This window comes from Leptinotarsa decemlineata, unplaced genomic scaffold (genome assembly GCF_025532065.1).
Source record: "Leptinotarsa decemlineata unplaced genomic scaffold, Ldec_3_MD MMD2_tig00000882_RagTag_RagTag, whole genome shotgun sequence".
Taxonomy (NCBI): Eukaryota; Metazoa; Arthropoda; class Insecta; order Coleoptera; family Chrysomelidae; genus Leptinotarsa; species Leptinotarsa decemlineata.
The window spans coordinates 11,955,676-11,980,817 of NW_027412556.1; the positions used below are offsets into that span (position 1 = coordinate 11,955,676).

A 25,142-nucleotide genomic window follows, 5' to 3' on the forward strand; every position below is an offset into this window, starting at 1 on the left:
CGCTTCATTTGTTTATTCAGTGTAAGTAAATATTCTTTTCGCCATCGTCTCCATAATATATCCGCTGAGGCTTTAGATACTCTCCACTGTTTTCTCAGGTATACTTCGACTTCCTCAAATTGTCCCAATGGTGGCACAGCTCCATTTGAACATTGCATTAAAAAAATGATTTGGCGTAAAGCTATCCGGCTCGAATGACCAATGTTCCGACTATATAGTCAGTGATTCAAAGTCGAAATAAACCAGGAATCAAACGTTTCAACTCAATATATTTATTTTAATGTTAATGATATTCCACACCATATGAACCCCCTCAACACGATTCAGTATGCCGATGATACTACCATTTATGAGAGTCACCTTGAACATGAATATCCAACTAACTGAAAACGCGTTGAAAAAAATCGAAAATTTTTGTGCAGCCAATAAGTTATGCTTGAATGTCAAGAATCACTGAATGTGTTCCCTTGTATGTTTCGAAAGCAGCTTACGTCAGGTTATTTCAGTTCAAGCTGTCATACGGATTGGTTTTTTGGGACTTTCAACTGATTGGGAAAGGATATTCATTTTTACAAAAAACGGCTATTACAATGCTGGGAAGGGCAAAACGAACTGACACCTGCAGGCTTCTATTTAAAAAATTTAATATATTAAATTCAAAAAAAGTATAAAGGGCTGCTGGTTGATCTCTGCCCTTATGACGTCAGTGAATTTTTCAACTGCAAGTTTTAATGCTTTGCCATTTTAAATTGTATGTACCTTGACGATGCTAAATCTGTTGTATTGATAATAAGCAAATAAATTGATTGATTGATAGATTGATTGAACTGGTGACGAATCATGGGTGTATGGTTATGACGTGACAGTTTTCTTCGATTATCGTGGCGTGGTGCATCAGGAGTTCTGGCCACATGGTCGTACTGTCAATAAAGAAGTTATGCGCCGCTTGCGAGAATCAATAGGAAGAAAATGGTATGGTAAAAAAAACAATTCATGGCTATTGCATCACGATAAGTCACCTGCTCACTCGTCATTGCTTGTTCGTATTTTTTTGCCAAAAACAATACCACAATCATGCCTCGGCCACCGTTTTGACCAGACTTGACCCCCTGCGACTTTTTCCTGTTCCGAAGATTGGAGAGACCCATGAAAGAACAGCGTTAAGACAGCGTTTTTGCGATGATTTAGGAGTAAGAAATCGAATTGCTGAGAGAGCTCAAATGCATATCAGAGCTGCTTCGAGGATTGGAAAAAGCGCTGGCACAAATTTTCATATCTCAGGGGGACTACTTTGAAGGGGACAAAATATAATTTGATGAATAAATAAGTATTTTTTGAGAAAAATTAATATTCACCTCATTTTTTAACAAACCTCGTATACTCATTTGGGTAAGTATGAATTATCGAAAAGCAACAAAATCAGTAACTTTCTATGAAATTTTCACTATTTAAAATTGATTACTTCCTTTCTTTCTTTGAAATATTCACACATTTTTTGTAACAAGATGGAGTAGTAGAAAGCCAAAAACTTTCTTTCCCAAAAATTAGTCACTCCTAAAAATATAACCCTTTCAAATCATAACACACTAAATCGCCACTCAGTGTTTCACGTTATTTCATTTTATTTTGTCAGTAGTGACATTTATCACACATTTTTAATCAGTTTCAATAATGGAAAATAATGCGGCAAGTGGTAATAATTCACCTTTGTCAAAACAAATTCTAAATACTACATAAACGGATCCAAAATTGTAATTTTCAATTTAAATATTTCATTTTTTCAGATTATATTGCTCCTTGTTTACTCATTGTGGCTCTATTTTTAATCAATGCGGGGGTACTTGTCTACATCTTGAGGGCTCGTAAAAAGTGAGTATTAAACATGTATTATGACTTTTTAAACCAATTTTTAATGATTAGGGTACCGGCTCGGGTTACTTTTCAAAAGGTAATGTTCGGATATTCCACAGCGGAAAATTGAAAAAAAAAAGTTAGCTAATACGAGTCAAACCGGAGCTCTCGTTCGGAAATCTGTAGAGGCCATAATCAACGTTTTGACTTCAGAAACGTATTATGTTCATCATTTCACGTGAGTACCTACAACTTTTTTTTCAAAATCTTCCACCGTAGGAATTCCGAAAATTTACCTTTTTTAACACGCTTTTGTTAGCTTCACCTGTATGTATGTATGTTTGTTTGTAACTCTCAAGCTCGGGATCTGTATTTGACAGAATTGTCGACATTATTGCTTGATCTATTCGCGGGCAGATGGCGCTGTACGTAACCTCCTTGATATATCGAAATTCTTGCTTGATCTATTCGCAATCAGATGGCGCTGTACGTAATTCGAGTTCATTTTACATGTATTTCTTCATTTGAAAAATGTATTTTTTTATTAACACGCGCGCCTGCTGCCTTATTTGTAACCCTGCTGCCTTGGGCGTGGTAGGTGATTTGCAGGGTCCCTCTCCGGAATTTGAAAATATCAATGGTCAGTTTTCTAAACAATATACGGCTGATTGATCCCAAAGTTTAGATAAAATGAATATAGTTTAAAAAACACGCTTTTATAGCATACGAAACTAAAAAATTAAAAATAAATAGTTTAAAAAACTAAAAAAACAGGCTTTCAAAGAACATCGAACTAAAAAGTTAAAAATAATTTATTTTAAATAAGTTTAAAACAATAACGAACGAAAAATAATAGTATTATTGTGAAAAAAGCGTGGGCGCTTTGTGCTATATTTTTTGAATATCAAGCGCCCGTCACTTTTTTTACAATAATACTAGTATTTTTCGTTCGTTATTGTTTTAAGCTTATTTAAAAAAATATTATTTTTAACTTTTTAGTTCGATGTTTTTTAAAAGCGTGTTTTTTTAGTTTTTTAAACTATATTTATTTCAATTAGACTCAAATATTTTTATTCGCTGATCACGAATCTGTAGTACCGGTCTACTTTCGGAGATACGGCCAATTGAAAATCGAAAATTCAACTTTTTCAGAAACTCGCTTCGGTAAAACCTGTATCTTTTCCAACAAAACATAAAGCCGAAATATGTTTAAGAAATAATAATTCGATGGTGTGCTAATTTGTCGTCAGGCGCCAAGTTGTTGAGTGTATCTCTGGATATAAAAAATCAAGCTGGTAAATCCATATCGACCAACTTTGCCTCAAAATTTCCAAATGCCTATTTCTGTTTAGAAAATGTAAACACATCATTGTTGTGATTGAATGAGCCACGGAAGCAGATGCCAAGAAAACCTAGAGAGAGACGCATCATTTTTAAACATGCTTCAATAACAGCATATATTATGCATTTTTTTCATTCTCATCATATTTCGCAATCCCCTGAGGTGCATTCTAATGAAATATTTCTGATGTAGAAAAAGGCAATGAGAATTATCTCTAGTTCGGGATGCAGAGATTCATGTAAACCAGTTTTCTCATACTTAAAAATAATCACAGCCTTGTATTTAGATACAGGGTGTTACAACAAAAATTTGACCCCCCTGTAAGTCAGAAACGGACGTGTCATCGAAAATTTCAAAGAACACGTCAATTTTCATTTCTAGGGGGGCTAATTCTGATATGGAAATTATACCCGAAACTTCACCCTCCTGCGGTCAGCAATTAACGCTCTATTTTTTTCAATGACATGAAGGGGTCGAGTGATACATCATTTGATAGGTCTTTTGTCCCTTTATTACTTCTGTAAATTTTTTCGAAAGTGGTTCATTCGTTATTGAGAAATTAAATGTTAAACGGTTTATTTAAGAAAAAACAAAAAATTCGCTGTCGCTCATTTTATTGAGGAAATCAACAAAAGCAATATAAGTGGCAACACAATCAACGGATAAAATGTTCAAAATGACCTCCATCTGGCTCCTTACATTATTGAAGATGTCCGGAGTCAGAAATCGGCATTCCCGAACAATTATCTGTCGCAGGTCTTCTAGATTTGAAGAATTTATTTAATTAGTAGTAAACGTTTTGAAATGGGCACTTCTGCACTGGTAGTTTTTGTTGAATCCACTGTTGCCACAGCTACCCCGTACGGGGTAGTTCTACCCCTCTTGAACTTAATTTCACCCTCTCGCTCCCCTCAAGTAATTCTACCCCGCTCAGATATAAAGCAAAAGATTGTAAAATAGTCAAAAACAAACCTTATGAACGCAAGACGCGATGTGATACGGGATTACCAAAACCTTTGATGTTCATCTGATAAAATCATTGTAAAAAAACAATATACGACTGTTACACAAGCAATGAGATTCCTACAACAGAAATCATGAGGAATAAATTGAATATTTCCGGCAATAGCGTGAGCTGCTGTGACAAAACTCTTTAGAATTGGATAAAGAAACTAATATTTAGATTTTAAATAATAAAAAAACGTCAAGCAGTTATGGAAAGCAGAAGAATAGTGAAATTGCGTTACAAATACTCAGAACAAATAACTAAATATAGACAAGAACAACGGCCAATTTTCTTTTTGGACGAAACTTGGTATAACACTCACGACACAGTTACGAAAGGATGGACTGATGGTTCGAGAATGTGTACGCCTGACAAGCCTGCAAACAAAGGAACGCGACTATTCATTGTACATTGCGGAGGAAGTAAAGGATGGGTCCGAATTCTTTGAAGTTATATGGAAAAAAACTTAAGGACTGCAATGTTAACTATCATAAGAACATGGAAGCTAATATTTTCTAGGAATGGTTTGGAAACACATTGATCCCAAATTGTGATGCGATGACATGTGACTTATGTTTTTGATTACGATCGTCAAATTTATCATAGAACAAAGAACGACAATCATAGGTATACGTCGATACAATATACACCGATTCTACCCCGCTTCCTTCCAGAAATCTACCTCGATGAAAAAAATAGCTTGTGGCAACACTGGTTGAATCTAGTTCTCGCAGAACAAAAAGGACAATGAATCTGTTACCTGTATGAGACAAACAAAGATGACATATTTCAGAGGCGTGCTGTTCTGTTTACTTCTGTTCCGAGACATTCGGTGACATGACATTTTGTGCACCTAACCTATCTTCCTCTATATAAATAAATAACAAAACAACTGTTGTTTATGTGGCGTGTGGAGGTGGTATTGAACAATAATTTATATTTTGCCTTAATTGTTGAATTATAAAGATAATTTTCCTTTTTTAAAGTAGAATATCTAGGTACGTATAAATTATTTCAACTTTATATAGGCGCTGTTGTCAATATGTGAATTAGAAACAAATCCCTTTAAAAATTAAAACCCAACATTTGAAACATCAATTTGAATACTTTTCGAAGTGAATTTGAAAAACTCATGAATTAAACTCAACTTTATTTTGTTCAAATTTGCATTTGCTGTAATAACCCAAATTGAGGAACATTCCCCATTATCTGTCGCAGGTCTTCTAGATTTGAAGAATTTATTTAATTAATAGTAAACGTTTTGAAATGGGCAACACTGTTAGTTTTTGTTGAATCTAGTTCTCGCAGAACAAAAAGGTAGTTGGCCACTGTCACTTCTTCACGTATCATTATTCAGTATTCAGTCATTCTTGTTCACTGTATTCCAACATGGTTTATTCTACTGAAGAAAGAATAGAAATTTCTTGCAACCTATTATCGAAATAATGAATATGCTAAAGCAGCTGCAAGAATTTATAATACGAGTCATCCAGACCACAACGTGAGTCATCAATACGTTAAACAGTTAATGGATGAGTTTCGAACTTCAGGTTCTGTTCACGACAGAAAACATGAAGTTGAATCCATTGAATTGATCTTTGCAAGGAACTTTTTCGCTGTTTCTTTTGGCAGCATTACAAAACTGAATGTGGTATTATCAAATTTATGTGGCTATCAAAAAGAAATGCCACCTTCTTTGACCCTTTTGTCTTCTAGGGCAAAATAGGTGAAATTTTCGAAATTTACCAACTAAATTTTCATATCTTCATTTTGACTTTTTGTGGAAGGTATTGCCACTAAATACCTAATCAAAAAAACTCTAGTGAAGCGATGACATCATGAACATGATCCCAAAAAGGTTATTTTGGCAAAATAGATGTCTTATCATTCTGTAAAATCATTCGAACGGAATAAAAGTCTGTTGCATACATCGTAAAAAGGTGTCATTGTACAAATGTTTATTACCATAAGTGAGTTCCTGAAATATTCAAGTTTTTAGCAATTTCAAATTTTGAGTAACCGAGTGACCGAAAGAACAGGTTTTCACTTCAGATATCGGCATACAAAATTATGCAAGCCAAATCAAAAATTTTTCACAAACTAGCACAAACCAGCAAATCAAATATTTATATATTTTTTATATTACTAAGGAGAGAATTGAAAAATTTATTCCACACTTGCAAGAGCAATTCTCATACAAATGAATTGGTTGCTTTTTAGGTCCAATTGAATCGCCAATTTAATTAAAAACGGATTGTAGGATTTCCTGAAATGTAAATAGAACACATTACTTTACTCTCTTTTGGACAATAAAAACTTTATTGAGGAAATACTGAAAAATATCCAAATATCAGTTCTCCTATTTTGTTTCAGACAAAACAGCCAGGATATCAATGAAGCTGAACTGAGAGAAAATATCCATAACTCTGCTGAAATTGAATTGAGAGAGATGAGCTGACCATGTCGAGGATGAGCAGTTGACAAAATTCTACGAAAAAAAATGCACATCTTGTTTTTTATAAAAATGTAATTTTTAAATATATACAACTTATAAAAGTAAATAAAAAACTTCAGCTAGTTACTATACAAAAGGTGTGTTTCAATACAATAGACCTGATAAAAAGCTTACACAAAGAAATATAAAGTTATACCAATTAAAAAAGAAGTGGAAAAAGTAACGAAAAAGTTTTCAACATTACATTAATGAAATTGAATTTTGTGATGAAATAAACATTTTTATATGCTTCATTCAAACCATATATTAATAACAAAACAATTGTAAGCAAAATATGACTCAAAATCTATACATCCACAATAAGAACAATCCTTCATTATGTAAATATCGCAAGGACTCCTCATGACAACTTCATGATACCAACTTAATGGGGTTTATTATTTTAACTGAAGCGTTATATAAACAATTAAAAAATTACTCCTCAATTTCAAATAGTGGAGGCATAATTTTAAAAAGCCGCAAGTTCACCAGGATTACTTCCAAGAAAATAATTGAGGAACAAAGTAGGTAAAGTTTCGCTTTAACCACAAGAAGGTAAAACATGTCTGCATTGTGCTCCACGACCTATTGCAATGGAAGCTTGACAAACATTTTTTACCTCACCTGGATATTAACGAGCTGTTTTCAATAAAATTTTATAACTTTACATAAAGTTTCAGATTATTCAAAATGATACTTTTGAAAATATTTGGATATATTACATATCCACCCTCATGATAAAAATTAAAACTTTTCAAAATTTAACCACAATATTCTCAAGTTTACACCAAATGTCACTTAGATGCCCCACGTTGGTCGCCACCTCAGACAACTCTCTTCAGAAATATTTCTGCAACGGTTCCCCAAGTACCTTTTCCATCTCTTGCACCGCCTTCTGACAGGCCTTCTCCACGTCTTCCTCTTCGTCTTCGAGTAACTCTGATAAGAACGGTATAGTCTCCGGCAATAGAGGAAGGAAATCCTCGCCCAACTTCTTAACGATCTCTGTCAAACAGTGCAACGCCACCAGCCGTATTTTCGGCGTGTTATTTCTCATCTTCAACAGGATCTGATAGTTCATCTGCTTCCACAGCGAATCGTCAGCAGCGGCCACTGCAAAATGCACGATACAGGGTGTCAGGAGTTTGGTGTTTCGCTCGACTAGCTCCTCTATTCCTCCTAGACTGTTTTCTAACTGGTCTACCAATGGCTGCATCAAGATATCGAATCGCTCTCTGTTCACGAACTTCTGGCTGTCATACAGAAAGACGGCATCCAAAGTACCCAAGACTCTTTCGAGCAGTAACTTCGTCTTGCTATCCTCGCTGAAGAACAGTTCTTCACTTTTTGCTGTGTTGCAAGAATCCAAAGTCTGCGCAGCGTTATTTATGAAATGCCCGGCGAACAGAACGAAAATACCTTTCAGCGACTGCGCAACGCCTGCGGACAAGTTGTAGAATGTAATCAATCGCTCGCTCTTAACCTCACTCCTGATCGCCCAGTCATATAGCTTGTAGTATAGCGGTCGGAACGTATTTTCGGACAGCTTCAAAATGAGGCTTTTGAATGCCTTCACGACATGGCTTTCGACTAAATTAGTGTCGTCCAAGGTGCACTCGCTCTCCGACCGGAACTTCAAGGCGTTTAGGAAAAAACTAGTCAGCTCGGGCAAGTTGGAGTTGATGTCGGCACCTTTGAGGTTTGCCACGCCTTCGCATAGCACGTCCATCAAGGCACTTGTGGCTTTGTAACAGTGCTTGCCTATCAGTCTATCATAGCAATGCTCAACAGAAGGCAGTAGTACTCTTAAAGGTATCATAGACCCAATCTTCTGTTTTATACTGCTCAGTTTACCTACTAGGGACTGGGTTTTCTGTTCGCCTTGGCTAGCATCCCACTTGGACAACAGAATGGAGACTTCCACTAGGAGCTTCTCCAAGTAAGGACTCAAAAACAGAGGCATGCTATCCAGTATTTTTTCGATAGTAGTAATGGTGCTTCTTAGAAGTACGCTGGAAGATTCTTCATGTTTTTGCAGCTTGAGTATCTTCGTAATAGCAGGCATGAACTCCGGAAGGCTGGCAATGGCGTAGCCTTTTAGACTTACACAGAGCTCCGCGAGACAGAGTACTACAGAAGCTAGGACGTTGTTCTTTGCCTTGCCGGATCTAATAATTGTGGTGATGAATTCCAAAATCACGAACTTTTCTGGTTCAACACTTGCGAGCGACTTGACTAGAAGCTTCAGAGATAAAAGCGCTGTTTGGATTATAATCTCTTGCTCGGGCTCCAGTCCCTCGTCGATAGTTTCGACTATGGATATTATCGGCGGGATCAACGTATATATCTCACTCTTCTCGCAATCGGCGAAAAACTGCGAGTTATACTGCAGTTTCATGTTTAGCAGTTCTAGTATCCGCCTACGAACGGTGGGCAGGGTATGGACCATCAACCCCTTGGTAACCAGCAAGAACATCTGCGCCGTGACCAGGGCGTTGATGCTATCCAAGATGTCGTATCCGAGATGCAAGATAACCTTCCAGTAATGCGCCTGCGGACCGCTAGCGGATTTATCCACGACCTTGGATATCTTCTGAACGAACTGTAATACTTTGACGATCATTTCCTTGAGCAGCGGTTCCAGCGCGAGCTCTTCTTCACCGCGCAGCGTCGCCACCTGGTTGACAAAAGCAGAACTGCTCAGCAGCGTCGTCAAAAATTTCAACAGCAGGTACTTGTAATGGCGAAAGTCTTTGGGAGTCTGTGCGGATACGTCGAAGGTGCCACTGTGAGCATCCACTTCCATGGCATCTTCCTTTTCCTCGGGCAGGGACCGCACGTAGTCTAGCATTTTCACGGCGGTGTATAACACGGTTTCGGGAGGGAACTGCACGCACAAATCGGCAGCTATTACGAGTCTTCTCTGCGTCTTGTCGTTCTTCTGTTTCTCCTCGCTGCTGTGCAATACCTGGGCCTCGACGACGACTAGAAGAAAGAGGTAGAGGTTCTCCTTGGGGTCAATATTATCGAGCAGCTGTTTGTAGAGCGGCATGCGCCTGTGCTCGGGAACATCGAGGATGGCGTCCACAAACACCCGGAGCACCTTGGCGATATCACCCTCGTTGTTGTCTTTCACCAGAATCGGTACTATAGTGTCTATTATTTTCGAGATGATCTGAAAGCTGTAGGCATCGTCGTGACGCAAGACTGACGACCCCATGAACGTGAAAATCGCCATCATGTGATGCAAGACCTGCGTCGGAAACAAGTTGGCAGTATGTGCGAGCAACAATAACGCATGGTGGTGCGTCTGAGGATTCTGCGAGGCTCTGATACACTGCACTATAACCTCCATGTTGAAAACATTCTCCGGCAACGGGTGCTCCGTCTTCGAGCAACAGTGCAGGATAGAAGAGAGTAGCAACTGCTTGGGGTACTCCACAGCAGCTTGCTCGTCGAAGTTCAGGCACCGTTTGAGAAGATCAAAAAGGACCTGCATCAGAACGTCACTGTTGCGTATTTTCTTTTTATCTTGGATGAATTCCAGTACGGTTACGCCCTTCTTCCACTCGACTAGATCAAGTATGTCAACGGTGGGGATGACACTCACTCTGCGTTTCTTCTTCGCCTGGTCTACCTTCGGAGACTGTATGTCCCGCATTCTCGTCAAATGACTCAGAATCAAGTTTGCATCTAGATCGATGTGCTTGAAGATCCTACTCGCCGCGGGAGGTACCTCAGGGTTCTGAGTCGTGCTAGCAATTTCGACTATCACGTTGAGCAATTTTTCTGCTATAGAGTCGTCCAGGACTTCGAAACACTCTTTTTCCAGCTGGTTCAGCACGAGGTGGGAGAGGCACATCTTGTCACCTTCTTCATTGATTACTACCGTTCGATCGTCTTTGATGCCTGTTTCCAGGAAATTCCACGTAACCGTATCCAGGCCAAGTTTCTTCATGACACTGGCTTCGATCCGGCTTAAGGCGTATCCTATAATCTTGGCGCTGAAAGAATCTATCGAGCCCTGGGTATGGCGGAGGATCTCCAAGGCTACTTCTGCCACAGATTCGAGGATTTCAAAAGAATTTATGTGCGACATCATCTTCAGGATGCCGGCTTTCAGATAAACGGGGCTTTCTGAACTGCAGCACTTTTCCAGCAAGTGATCCTGAATGGCGTTCCATTGGGATCCTTTTTTCTCGCTCTGGGGGTCCAGAATGTTGAACAGAACCAGAGGCATTTGATCGCAGTCAGTCAGAATTTCTTCCTTATACTTTGTGATACTCTCCAAAAGGTGGATGTAGGTGAAAGACTTCCCGGCGGAACTTTCGATGAAGAGATTGATGAGCTCGAAAACAAGATTTCTAATTTCTTCGTCAGGGTCACAAAGCAGCACCAATGAAAATACAGTTGTTGGTCTATTGGCGTCTATGAGCCAGTTCTCTTCTTTGTCGGCTTTCAATGCGTTTTTCAAATAAGTCAGGACTTGTTTCTTGAAGGACTCTTCCAAAACCTCGCTTTCCGATGTGCAGAGATTCAAGAGAAAGTCTACTTGAGATAGGCTGTCGTCACAGAAACCGTTCAAATATTCCTTCAGAACTGTTTCATAACTTTCGATGTTGCCGATAAGGAAACTAGTCAAGCGTAAAAAAAAACCTTCATCAGCATCTGTCTTGTGGAAGTCGTGAAGTGAAAGATTATAATCAGGTTTCTTCATTTTATGAACAGTATTTTCAATACACTGTAAAACCCCTAGGAGAGGGACTTTTCCAGAAGCAGCGAGTGCTAGTTGGCCCGGAACTGAAGATTCCTCCTTATCCTTATTCCAAGACGAATTCACGCAGTCAATCGAGAGTTTAACTAGTAACTCCCCTATCTCCAAAGAAGAGCTATGGGGCAATAGGTTAGAAGATATAACCAAAGCTATGTATAAGTGAAACGTTCTATACTTGTCCATGGGAAGCTGTTTCAGAGCATCATATAGAAATTCCTTGACCTTATCCAGGTCGGTGTTAGAAGCTACTGCTTCAAGGGAAACCTCACAAAAAGAAGTAGCGTCACTAGTACTCCTCCAAGTATTAATTTTAGATTTGAAAAGTTCATGATCAGAGAAAAAGCTCGACTTGACCAATCTCCGACATTTTCCGAGGCTTTTGTTAGTTCTCGGCAATAAGTATGGAAACAAGACTAAAAATACCTGCCAATCATTGGCTTCGAAGCTAGACCCTAAGAGTTCTGCGACTTTGTATGCTACCGGCTCCCAGTAGGAAGCATTGCCTAGGCACTTATATGCCAGCTGAATCAAAACGTTCTTCAGGGGTGCTTTGTTGATTTTAGGTGTTTCCTGGAGTAGCGAAAGTGTCTCGCCGATGACCTCGACTTTATCGTCTTTAAGTCTATCAGCGAAAGAACTGATGATGATCTCTCTGTCTGTCTCCCTCAAAATTTCGTAATTGTCCAGCAAATACTTGAGAGCTTCTTCTCTGAAAACCGGATTGGGATTATAGAGTTTTTCGAAGATGTTGAATTTCCCTTGGTAGGTGGAAGCGCCCTTTAGGATTTTCATGAGGCATTTCCTTTTGCGCGTAGATTTTTTGTCAGAAGTTGAAGAGAGGATCTTGTATACTTCTTTGTCAAAGGGAGTCGGGTATTGGGTCTCCAGAGCCTGGACAATGTCGACAAGCCAAGATCTGGCTTCCTCGGAAATATCCATTTTGGGTCGTGTGGCGTCCAGTATGGCACTAGAATTGGGGAAATGAGATTAAGTTCATACCCAATAAAACAGACAAGTTATAATCATCTATAAGGGTAGCTCATAAAGTTTTACAAAATAAATTGATACACGGATTCAACTACTTTCTTAGAAGATAGTAATATAATCATAATCAGAGAATATGGGTGTGAATTTATCAAATTTCACAAGATGTAAATTAGTCCAATATAATAACATTTTTGGGGGAAAAACCAAGAAACCCGAGAGGAACGTCATTGTCGAGGATTAGAAAGAAGATTGAAATTTTTTTGGTAGCTGGGGACTTTCAAATTCAAAGATCTCTTCTAAAAACCAAATACAAAGTTTACTGTGAAACCTTTCATATATAAACACTGTGTTGAAATCACTTAAAAATAATTATAGCTACAATAGAAACCCAAAATAAGAAAACTAGTTATACATAGTTACAGCGTATAGGATACAGATAGTAATTATGACCTTTTTGTTGAAGAAATATATGATTTGAGGTGTCATATTATTATATTTTATAAGCTTGACCAACTGGTTTTATACTTAATTTGTTGAGTATCTAGATGACAGATGTTTTATAGACAATTGAACTCATGAACAGTTTTTGGTTTGGTTTATTCTACTCATTCTTCCATAATTTATTGGGTATTTCCAAAAGGTTATGGGTCCAGATCAAGAATGAGTAACTGTTGTTAAGTTATTGGTAATAGATAATAGATAGATAATTTATTTCACCACGTTACATAATAAAATGTTTGTAGCAAGTCAAAAAATGGCATGAAAGTAATTTGTTGAACAATCAAAATATTATAAAAACAAACGAGAAACACAAATACAAAAATATAAAAAAAAAATTGAGTATGTATGTTGACATTATAAACATTTAAAATAATTCACGTATTCTTCGACAGAGTAGAAGGAAAAACTCAAAAGATAATTTTTTTATTGTTTTTTGAATTTGGACATACTAAGAATTTTGAAACAATCGGGAAGATACTTGTAGAGGTTGAAGTTCAGTGTGTTTTTTTGTGATTTAGTCAAACGATAGCGGTTTGTCCAAAATTTGTTAAATGTCTGGTATCATAGTCATGAAAGTCTGATTGCTTGATTAATGAAGTTGATTTTTTATGAATTTCTATGAGAACGTTCTCAATTTCAAAAACAGAGGTAGGCAATGATCCCTACAACCAGAGTTAGTAATTATTCTGAGAGCTTTTTTCTGCAATTTAAAAATTTTTACAGCCCAGTTGAGTTTCCCCAGAGTATAACACCATAGCTAATGTGAGAATGGAAGAGGGAGAAATATGTTATTTTCAGTGTATCGAAACTAGTTAAATTTCTCAACTGAAGCAATAAAAAAAAGAGTTCAAGATAATTTTTTACTCAATTGGTCAATATGACAGGTCCAAGTGAGAGTACTATCGATAACTAACCCAAGTAATTTAACACTGTTTGCACTTGATGTAGCGACAAAGCTTGTTGAAAACTGTAACTGTTGCGTTTTATCTGTATTCAGTTTGAGTCGATTTGACACGAACCAACTTTCTGCCTTCTCATCGACTTCCTTTGATATTCTAGATCAGGGGTCTCCAAACTTTGAAGCCTTCTGGCCATAATGATTTTTTCAGTTTTTTCCAAGGGCCAATTTCTGCCCTTAACTATATTTCTAGACTAGGATAGTCGCAAAGTGCGTGACCTAAGCAAACTTACGCTTTTTTTGCATTTCAATTATTATTGTGTATTGTGAAACTTAACGACATCTAGTGGCGAGTAGTGGTACTATGTACTATCTTTTTCAGCTACCCGCTAGGTGGCATTAGGCGTAATTAAATATTTGGAATTACCCCGTTAGGTAATCATTGGCTGTCGCGGGCCAGATTGATGACAGTAAATCATTGGCTGTCGCGGGCCGGATTGATGACACTGGCAGGCCGGATTTGGCCCGCGGGCCGTAGTTTGGAGACCCTGTTCTAGATAGTTCAATAGAATTTTTGTCAGAGTAAATAAATGTAGTGTCATCGGCAAACAAAACAGATTTATATGAATCCGTGAAATTACTAATGTCATTTACGTAAATTATGAACAGAAGTGGTCCCAATACTGATCCTTAGGAAACACCATGTTTAACGAGTTTTAAATTCGAAATGCAATTATTGCTACTGACTGCTTGATATCTATTCGATAGATATAATTTTATGAGGGATAGAGATACTCCCCTGACGCCATGGTAATATAGTTTTTCCAATAATATGTCATGAGAGACGCAGTCGAACGCCTTAGAGAGGTCGCAGATCGTAATAGCTGTGTGGTTACCTTGCTCGAGATTGTCGACTACTTCACTCATCACATTGAGAACTACCTCAGCTGTAGAGCGGTAATTACGAAAACCAAACTGAGATTCGTTGAATAATTTATTTACAAAATATTTACAAAATATGCGTAAAGACGTTGTTTAATAATCTTCTCAATTATTTTGCTAAAATGGATATTATTGAAATGGGACGATAATTGTTAACAAGAGAAATGTCTCCGTTTTTAAACAAAGGGATAACTTTTGATAGCTTAAATGCATCAAGAAAAATACCACTTGTAAATATTACATTTATCAATTTAGAAAGAGGCTGCAACAATATCTGGGAGGTCTCTTTAATGATATCATTATTTAGTTCATAAGCGTCTAAGCATTTGGAATTTTTGAGTGAGCTAATTGCACTTTGAACGTCTTCTTTGGTCACTGGGCCCAGAAAAAAAGAGCTCCAAGGGACTGGAAAATTTCTGAAATTCAGTAAACCCTCTTTGCATACCGTTAGTAGAGACTGAATGATATTGTCAGCAATATTAACAAAAAAGTCATTGAAATGGTCAGGAGATATATCAGTATGAGTTATATTATTGTTGTTTTTGTTTCTCTCAAAATTTATTATTTGCCAACATGCTTTTGCCTTATTTCCCGCCGAATGAATATAATTGTCCAGAAAAACTTGCAACCCTCTATTGAATTTGGAGAAAATTGTGACTCTTCTATTTGTCATTGTCACATTGCCTTTACTTCCTGAGGAAAACGTAAAGTTCAGGAACAGTAAGGAATAAAATGGACAAGTTTAGAAGTCTCAGTATCCAGAAGTTTGATGGCAGTAATTTCCAGTTATGGAAATTTCAAATGGAAATAATCTTTAGAGATGAGGGTTTAATTGCTTTGGTTAATGGAACTAACCAACATCCGAGTGAATTAGTTTGCAAGAAAGGAAGGATTGGGATGATCTCAATGCTAAAGCAATATTTCTGACATCCACATCGATGGAATTCTCCCAACTCCAAACTATAATGTCCTGTGAAAATGCTCCAGAAATGTGCACAAGAATCAAACTCATACATGAGCAAAGATCTTCTGTCAACAAAGTTATGGTAAAGCAGCACTTCTTCAATTATCGAATGTCCGAAACAGATACGATTGCTTAGCATATAAGCAAGGTTGAATCAATGCCCCAATGGCATTAGCCGACGTACAAGGAAAGGTGTCAGATATTGATAAAGTAGCGAAAGTTTTGGGTAGTCTACCTCATAAATATAGCGTGTTTGTTACTACCTGGGACTCTTATGATGAGGACAAACAAATGTTTTAATCTTCCTCTTTGAAGATGATCACTTGGTGATCGAAACACGTGTTGAGGTTTTAAAAATAACGATTTGGTGTTGGGAAAAAACTCCAGTAATATTCATTACTACACTAAAGGTTCCAAACAGTGCATCATAAGTAAACAAATGTTTGATAACTTGTCGGCTAGACTTTTGAAGGAAGAGCTGAAGGTTAAGTCAAATGGAAGAAACTTCAAATGAATTTGCTGCTGTAAAATTCCACCCTAAGCGAAACAATTCATGTGTCAATAAAAGTAATTCCTGCAAAGTAGTATTTCTCAAAGTGGGCGATAATGCCTCCTTGTGGGCGCTGGAGGCCTATAGTGGGGCAGTAAAGGGCACAGAGAAGATTGGGGGGCGTTGAAGCGGGGCGTTGAAACAGAACAGACAGATTTTACGCTTAACGCGCGTTTCCTCGTTTAACGCCTTCTAGGGAACTAGACCGTAACTATTTCCTGTCCGATAGTTGTCAAACTATACAATAGATGGCGGTAAGCTTCAATGCGAAGCGAGAAGTTTCTAGTCTCCATTCTCGAAAGTACTAGGCCCGCCCGCTGCCTCATATAAAAGCGCGCGCGCCATCCAGCCAGTAATGTCATTCGACGATATTACGAAAACAAGTGAATTTAATTAGCGACTAGCTAGGTAAAGTGCTGTACGTGCGGTTCTGAATACTGTGAGTGATGTCATTAGCAAGTTTCGGCATTTTTGAAGACAAAATTATGTCGAAAGCAAAAAAGAAGAAACGGCAGTATAGCGCGAAATATATAAAATATGGATTTATTGAAAATCCCACAAATCCATCTTCGCCCATGTGCCTTCTTTGTCAAAAAACATTTTCGAATGAAGCCATCCCAAGGCTACAAGATCATTTAAATGAAATGCATTCAGATAAATAAGACAAAAGTGTGACTTACTGGAAAAGAAACACTCAGCTCAGCCAACTGTGTCAAAACTTTTTTCGGCGGTTTCTAAGCAAGCCGACGACGGACTCCGAGCTTCCTACAATATCTCCTTGCTAATTGCTGAAACAGGTAAACCTCACACTTTTGGAGAGGATTTAATTTTACGGCAATAAAAGAAGTAATAACTACTGTGCTCCATAAACCAGCGGCAGATATTATCCGAAAAATTTCTCTGAGCAATAGTTCCGTGCAAAGACGAATTGATGAGAAGGCTGAAAACATTGAAGAGTAATTGTGCAATCATCTGCCAGAAATTTAGAGACGGATACAAAAGAAGGAACCATATATAATGCACTGGAAAAATGTTGTGATGAGAAAGAAATTCCACTGAAGAATATTATATCAGCTGCTACGGATAGCGCTCCAGCTATGACAGGACGTCACAGAACATAGCGTACTTGAAAAATAAAATTCCAGATGTGCTCGCTGTACATTGTGTCATTCATAGGCAACATTTGGTTGCGAAAAATTTGAGTGAGCGCCTCTCTCAATCACTGTAATATATCATCAAAGCAGTCAATAAAATCTGTAACAGCTCTTTAAATGGCAGATTATTTAATCAGCTTTGTGTTGCTAATAATGAAGATTTCAACCGATTGCTATTTCACACAGAAGTGCGTTGGTTATCAATTCTCGAAGAGGGCGGTAGACAAAATAAGGTTGAGAACCTCTGCTCCAAAGCTAAGGACAAACAAAAATTGTGTGCTTCTGATAGTAGGAAAAGAGGATACCTGAAGTCAAAATGAATATAAAATTAATATTAGCAATTGAGAATACAATCAAGCACTTAGTGCTGAAGGGAAGAATATTAGAGCCCATGGTTGTGAATATATTTGGCTTGCTGATAGTGCTGCCTCGAGGCATATGAGCTCTCATATAGAATGGTTTAATCAGCTGAAACCGCTTGATTCCAAAATTGCCATTCAGATAGGAGATAGGTCATTCATTTATGCTGATGGAATAGATTCGATAGAATTAATAGCCTTAGTCAATGGTCGTCGAGGGTTTCGTACATTAGAAAACACATTGTACGTCCCAGAACTGAAGAAGAATCTGTTTTCAGTAGGAGCCGTAACCAATAAATCTTCAAAGTTTTTTCAACATAACTAAAATCGAAGTCAGGAATGAGAGGGGTTCAATTGTCTCAGGAATCAAACAGTCCAATCAGTGCTACAGAATGTTATTTGATGTTCCACAAATTCAACAGAATAACTCTGCACAAATACAGTCTGCAATATTGTGGCATGATCGATTGGGTCGCATTAACTTTCGTTCACTGAAGGAAATGGCTGACAAAGGTCAAATACCAGGTACAAGAATAAAAAGTATAGATGGTCTATTCTGCAACAGTTTTCAATTTGGGAAACAACAGCAAAAGCCTTTCACGACAAGTGATCATGTTCCAGATTGGAAACCAGGAGAATACATTCATACTGATGTCTGCGGCAAAACATCATATACATCTCTTAGAGGTGCAAATTACTTCATTCTTTTCAAGGACGCATGTACATCGTATCGCTTTGTATATTTTGTCAAAAACAAAAGTGATGTTTTCTCAAAATTCCTCGAATTCCAACACATGTTCAGAAAATAAACCAAAAATGAAATCAAGATCGTTAGAAGTGACAACGGACAGAATATGTCAAATCAGTCATTCAAAGATCATTTCACTATTCATTATTCATGGAACTAGTGGGGCATACAATCCTGAACAGAATGGGAAAGCAGAACAAGATCTCAGATCAATTGTTAAAAGTGCGAGAGCCATGTTAAGCAAAAGTAAAATTCCTATGGATTTATAGGCAGAAGCAGTGCTATATTGTAGTGATATGTCATTTTTTTACTGGTGGAAAAGATCTAAAAAAAAATTGTTGACAATGGCCATTAACATTCGTTAATTTTTCATCAACTTTTGTAGAATCTAAAATAAGTATTGCAATTCTAATCGTTCAATATTATAATTCATCCTGTATGTATAAAAATCTCATCTGACAGGAGAAAATTGTTAATGAAAGAAAGGAAGAAATTAATTTGAAAAAAAAAATTAATATTGAAACTATTTTTTGAACTAGAGACAATCACAAGTTGAGTAATGTTTGTTTTAATTGCTCACTTTCTCATTTAGGTTCTTTTCAGGAATTGGAGTATAGGAATATATACCTACATTATTCACTGACAATGGAAGTCCGAACTAATGAAACTTGCCATAAAACATTGTCAACCACCTTCAAACAAACATTATACACTATTAAGTGTATAAAGGTACCCTGTTAAATAAATTGCTTTGCTAGTATAACTAGTTACACTGGTTTATTGATATATACTGCAAATTGCTCCCTCGGTAACCCATTCAAAATAAGTATTCTCAACAGAGCTCAAATTCGATTTGGTCTACAGTATGGATCCATATGTAAATGGAATAACCAAGCGAGACAACTGTCTTATATGTAATAGACCACATTGCAATGATAATGGTCGAATGTACAAATTGTATTAAATTGTTTGTGCTTGAGGCTTAAGGAAGCTATTGTATAGCGAAACATGTGTTGCGGTTTTTGTAAAACCCTTTATAGTGGAAATCATACAACAAACTGTATTAATTAGTTTTTTAATTAATGAAATGGTTTCGCTACGAATGTATATCAAGGTGGCAATGGCTGTAAGGTTAGATCAGCAGAACTGTCAAAAACAAAATGGCAGAATTTTTCCTTCTATCTTAGTAAGACAACAAATCAGAAGTTTCACTGGAGGGTTCTAAGCCTTTGCAAAGCGTGAAAATTTACAAAAAGTAGATCGAGTAAGAGTAGCAGACGTAATTTGATATACTGTGTCCAGTATTTTACTGAGTAGGGATAGACACAAGTAATTTGTCGAGCAAAATGGGTCCGAAACCAACCAGCATTGTGAGTATTCCGATCAGGAGTTTTCAGAGCAATACTTTTAATTAGATCCGAACAATAAATATCGCCAGATAATATTTTTTTTCAGGCTATCCTTCTAAGCAAAAGTGATTGTATATTGAGTTCTTTTTTAATGTGGACATAATGATAATCATTCCTAGCAAAACCCAATTTGAAAGCGCAGTGTTTTGAAAACTTCTCTTCAACACGTTTAATCTCCCAAATATAACAACTATGAAACGGTGACCAAATAATAAAAACTCCAGTGAGGTGAAAAAATCATTCAAAAAAAGGTTTCATTTGGTGAAATAAAAGTTTTTGATTATGTGAGATAGGTGAATAAAGGGCAACAGTATGTGACAGTTAAAAGGAGGTGCCATTTAAATGTTTTTACTACCAGATGTGGTTTTCTGAAACAGATGACCTTTCAACAATTTTACATTTGAATAACCATATTTCCAAAAGCTAGTTTGAAAGTAGACTGGAGTACTTTATTTTGACTTGAGATTTGTGATAGGAAGACAAAAATACATAAGTCAATCAACTTTGGACACAGATGCTCGTGAAAAATACATAAGTCAAATATAAAATATTTTAGAAATAAGCTTGACCCGTGTAACTGAATATTTACTTCAATTTTTTTCAGATTTTAAATGTTGAATAAAATTCCAAAGAAAGGTTGAGTAATTTTTCTTTTAGTTTTTGCATTAACAATATTGAGCCATGCTAAGAAACTGATAGTGTTTGTGAACTATGGGATAATAGTGATATTTAAAAAAAAAGTTTTAAACAAAATGTACTCACTTGAGAAAACTGCCCACAAATGACTCTTCCAATTTGAGCTGATTCAAGCAGTTTGTAACCATATCCCTAGCCAATTTAAGGTCGTTATGTATCCCCTCTTCAGTAAATCGATTCCCTATCAGCTCCAAAAACGGGTAGATTAGACATCCAGAACTGTTTAGAAGGTGCAACTCTTTTGGCAACCACTCTCTTTCAGACAAATTCCCTACAGCACTTGGAGGTATCTGCTTGTAGTGTTTTTGTGCTTGATAAATAATCACCAGAATCAAACAAGCCTCAGATTTAAGTCCGTTAACTTTGAGCTCAGATATTTTCTCAACAAACTTATCCAAGAGCTTAGCTGATAATGTAGTTTTTGTCACCAGCATTGAGGTTACCACATAAGAAACGGCACAGAAGTCTGCTATTGGAGAATTCAACCCTTTCAACAATAGGGGCAGCATTTGAGATACCTGGTCCTCGGTGATTGTATCGGAGTACTCCAAGGCCCCAAGAAAAACCGTGCAGGCGAAATTGAAAGCAACGGTGAGCAAGTTCGGCTTGTCGTGGTGTTTCAATAGCTGTGTAATATATTTGGAAACGAATTTCAGGAAACCGCTATTGCTGGCTGCATGATTCAATAAGCTCTGTTTAGGTAAATGAGCTCCTGTTTTTTGAAGGGCTTTCAGGAAGTAGAAGCTGTCTCTAGAATCCTTGATCTTCACAAGTTGGATAAGCCGGACAAAAATGTTGGATTCGTGATAAGGCAAACACAGCATCAACAAGTCTTCTCTGTTGTACTCGTGTATAGAGTATCTATTTATCATCCACTCCAAGGCTTTGTGTGAGCAGTTCAGTAAAAAGTAAGGAGATAACAGACATAAGAACTTACGAATGTGCTTGTCTAGTTTCTCGTTGGCTTCGGCAGTCTGTATGGACCTCTCAAAGTCCTTGGCAGTTAAATGAAACAAGGAGTCATGAAATTGTTGAAACACCTCATTTTTCTGAATGAGCTCTTCCAGACCTTCTAATCCTATCTGGTAAACGGTTTCCCTTTTGAGTCCCGCTGCTTCCTTAGGGTCGAATAATAGCGAAGCGCGTTTTTTATCTCTCTTTATTGCAGTTGTTTGGGGGAGAGCTAAATTCTGCAGTTGCTCTGCCAAAGAGGTACTCATTCTGATAATTCTTCCCTATAACTTCCTGTCCAAATCTAAAAATTGAATTATTATTCCGCTGCAATGTTCTGGAATAAATCATTTACCATATACTCTACTCTACAGAGTTTCCAATGCCTTAAAAAAGTAGCAAAACTACTAGCATCATGTTATTCTGAAACTCAATCATTAAATTAGGTTATGTTCTGACTACATAAACATAACCGCTACATTACCACATGCACAGTAAAGATAATGTAATGCCAACTGACGTCTCTCAAATCGACACTAAACTACAAAACCAGGGTTGCCACACGATAATTTGTGTGCACTGAAACAGTATCAAATAAAAATAGTCAAACATTTTGATGACTATGTCAGCATTTCAGAACTTGTTTTCACCTAACAACTTTTAATAATCTATAATGCCTCATCATCTGAATAAACATTACATTTTGGTACGTTCATGTAATTATCACATTAATAAAATGATTTAGGTCTACGTTTCAGGCAACTTGGACAAGTCTTCACCCAAAAAATTTAGGGATGAAATGGACGCTGTGCAGTAGAAATAAATTTGAGGCGAAAGTAATGAAACCCATTAAACTGATAAATCTGAAAAAGTCGATGATATTCAAATGGGGTTCACAGTATTTTCTTTCACCACTTTCATATCGTGAAAAAAATGATTTGTTGATTATTGGATCGAATTAGATAATAGATTAGCAGTTAACCAAATTCCGTTTGAGTTGAACTTGGAAAAAGTTCATAAATCAGAATGACACTAAAAAAATTTTGAACTATAAACGAATATCAAATACAATAAATAATCATCATGTGACTACAAAAAAAATGTATGTTTTTTTTTCACGTACCTGATTCAAAGCAAGAATTATGTGCAACAGGCAACATGTAGAAATGAGTAAACATAATAATATTATGAATAACGGTGAACGGTGGTGGACCAATACCTAATAGTATATTATATAGCTAGTTGAAATAATATTTTATGTATCAGATTTACCTGAATTTTGTGATGCACTGTTTGGAACCTTTGGTGTAGTAATGAATATTACTGGAGTTTTTTCCCAACACCAGACCAATAGTTTGACCAAGTGATCACCTTCAAGATGAAGATGATCACTTGGTGATCGAAACACGTGTCGAGGTGTTAAAATAACGGTTAGGTGTGGGGAAAAAACTTCAGTAATATTCAAGATTTACTATTAGATGAGGCAACATTGTAAAATTAATTTAAGATAATTAAAACACAGGGTACCCTGCAGAGGTAGGGTATAAAAATAAGGACAACCTTATATTTGTATGTATATTTACTTTAATCTTAATGAGAAATGAAAAATAAAACAGAGAAAAATGAGAAATAAAACAAAGTTTTATTTTCCATTTTTCATATATTTTTTTGTTGTAATGAATGTATAAAGCCTTCATACATTTATTTATAATATCAATTTTTTTCCAAGGACAAAACACAAGCACTATAGGAAAATTATTAAGGCGCTCTAAGAGCAGTGCCTGTGCGAAAGTAGTGATTCATTGGATTTGAATCGCTCCAAATGAAATATTTCTTAAACAATGAAGTTCGAGGTGTACTGAGTTGAACCTCAAAACTATGAGCAGTCACAGTCCGTCGCGTATTTCTGATATGTACCGCTCTTGGTGTAATCAAATGTGCCAAGTCACTTGAACACTTCCCGTGAAAGTATGTATAGAAAAGATACAAATCTCCAACTTTTCTCCGATGTTCCAGACTATCAAGGTTTTAAGTGATGTTCGCGTCTCCAATCAGGGGGATGGCTCTTTTCTGGGTGGAATCCAGCAGCTTCAGGGTATGCTTAGAGGCGGAGCTTCAAACATGAAAACAATACTCCAAAGAAGGTCTGATCTGAGTTTTATAAATCATCAAAAGTTCCAGAGGTGTGTACAGTTGTCGAAAGTACTTCTAGATCCTCATTATGGGTGGTTATTGAAATTTACGATCAATTCTGATTCTGAATGTTTTTAAGAGACAGGTGTTTGGAAAAACTTCTTGCACTGTTTGGGATGTTTGAGGACAACATCGGTCATTTGAAAGAATAAAAAAGACAGACTACTCTTTCTTGGATTAGTGCCAACAAAACGCAACTAGAAGCAAAAATATGATTTAATTTTGACAGCAGGACTCTGACACTGACAGTTGAATTTTTTTGTATAGGTAAATATTGTGAATCAGAGAAACTGAAACATTATACATATAATTGTTCTTGAGCAGGAAGAATCATACAACATGTAAGTAAAATTTCACAATGCAACAGTTTACCTTTTAGCCTACCCTATACCAGCGTTTCATGAGCTAACTCCCAGTTATTTTATAGATTTTCCAAATGGAAGATGATGATCACGATGATCTATTGCAATGCACTGATGATGAATCCCTTTCTGAAACTGAGGATCAGTGTCTTCCAATCGACAAGCCAGAGGAAACTTACAGGAACACGTTCAATAATTTTAGTCACTCCAAATTTGAATTCATAATTACAAAGTTAACATTAATTTATGCTTCAACTTCGATGTTGATTGTGTTGCCTCTTTATTTAGACGATGTTAATATCAGTGGCAATGCTTATTCGATGATTTTCACAAGCACCTCTTTGTCTTTGGTGGTTTTTGTAATGATGGCTGTTGTCAAGTGTCTATGCCAGAAATACAGAATTATCAATATATTGAGTCTTCCAGTGAGATTTTCCAGACTCATGCAGATAACTGTGGTGTATTTCCTCGCAGCTTTCATGATAATTTATGCCTTGGATAGAAAAAGAGTTATTTGTCACTTGCAAGACCCAATAAAAGGAATTGTGTTGGTGTTTTCGCTGCTGTATTATTTTTTCTTCTGCAGAAAACGTAAGTAAGTAGTCTCTTCAAAGTATCATACAAATCTCATAAATGGAAAAAGGTATTGATAGGTTGTAGGTATTGATACCTAAAAACTCATCACAGTATCATCAGTATTTTCAAAACTTTTTGAACAGACTTTCAAACTAATTCAATATATATTTAGAAAAAAATCAGATAATATGTCAAAAGAGTACAATAACTTTTGCCTAACTCCAAAACAAATATTGCTCTCACATACCAGAACTGCCAGATCAGATACCAATATCAATAAGATAAAAATAGAATTAGAGTTCCCTGCACTCACTTCAATAATAGAAGTTCAACATGGATATGAGAATGTATGATATTCATTTAACAGTATACCTTTGTAATTCTT

At 36.7% G+C, this 25,142-nt stretch overlaps 2 protein-coding genes across 4 annotated transcripts in view; one reads left to right on the forward strand and one right to left on the reverse strand.

Moving 5' to 3' along the window:
- Window positions 1-6,951: 6,951 nt before the first annotated feature.
- Window positions 6,952-22,138, reverse strand: l(2)k09022 (HEAT repeat containing 1 homolog l(2)k09022). Its single transcript, XM_023167940.2, has 3 exons — window positions 21,982-22,138; window positions 20,742-21,930; window positions 6,952-12,434 (listed from the first exon to the last, which is right to left on the reverse strand). The coding sequence occupies exons 2-3, from the start codon at window positions 21,893-21,895 to the stop codon at window positions 7,532-7,534; spliced, it is 6,057 nt and encodes a 2,018-aa protein (XP_023023708.2). The 5' UTR covers window positions 21,896-21,930; window positions 21,982-22,138; the 3' UTR covers window positions 6,952-7,531.
- Window positions 22,139-23,392: 1,254 nt separating this feature from the next.
- LOC111511973 (uncharacterized) overlaps window positions 23,393-25,142 on the forward strand; it is an 88,017-nt gene continuing 86,267 nt past the window's right edge. Inside the window, exons 1-2 of one of the 3 annotated variants that reach the window (XM_074175018.1) lie at window positions 23,393-24,160; window positions 24,247-24,772. In XM_074175018.1, coding sequence (XP_074031119.1) covers window positions 24,256-24,772 — 517 coding nt within the window. In that variant the 5' untranslated portion in view covers window positions 23,393-24,160; window positions 24,247-24,255. The remainder of the gene's footprint in view (window positions 24,161-24,246; window positions 24,773-25,142) is intronic. The other 2 variants (XM_074175019.1, XM_023168057.2) reach the window with 2 other exon arrangements.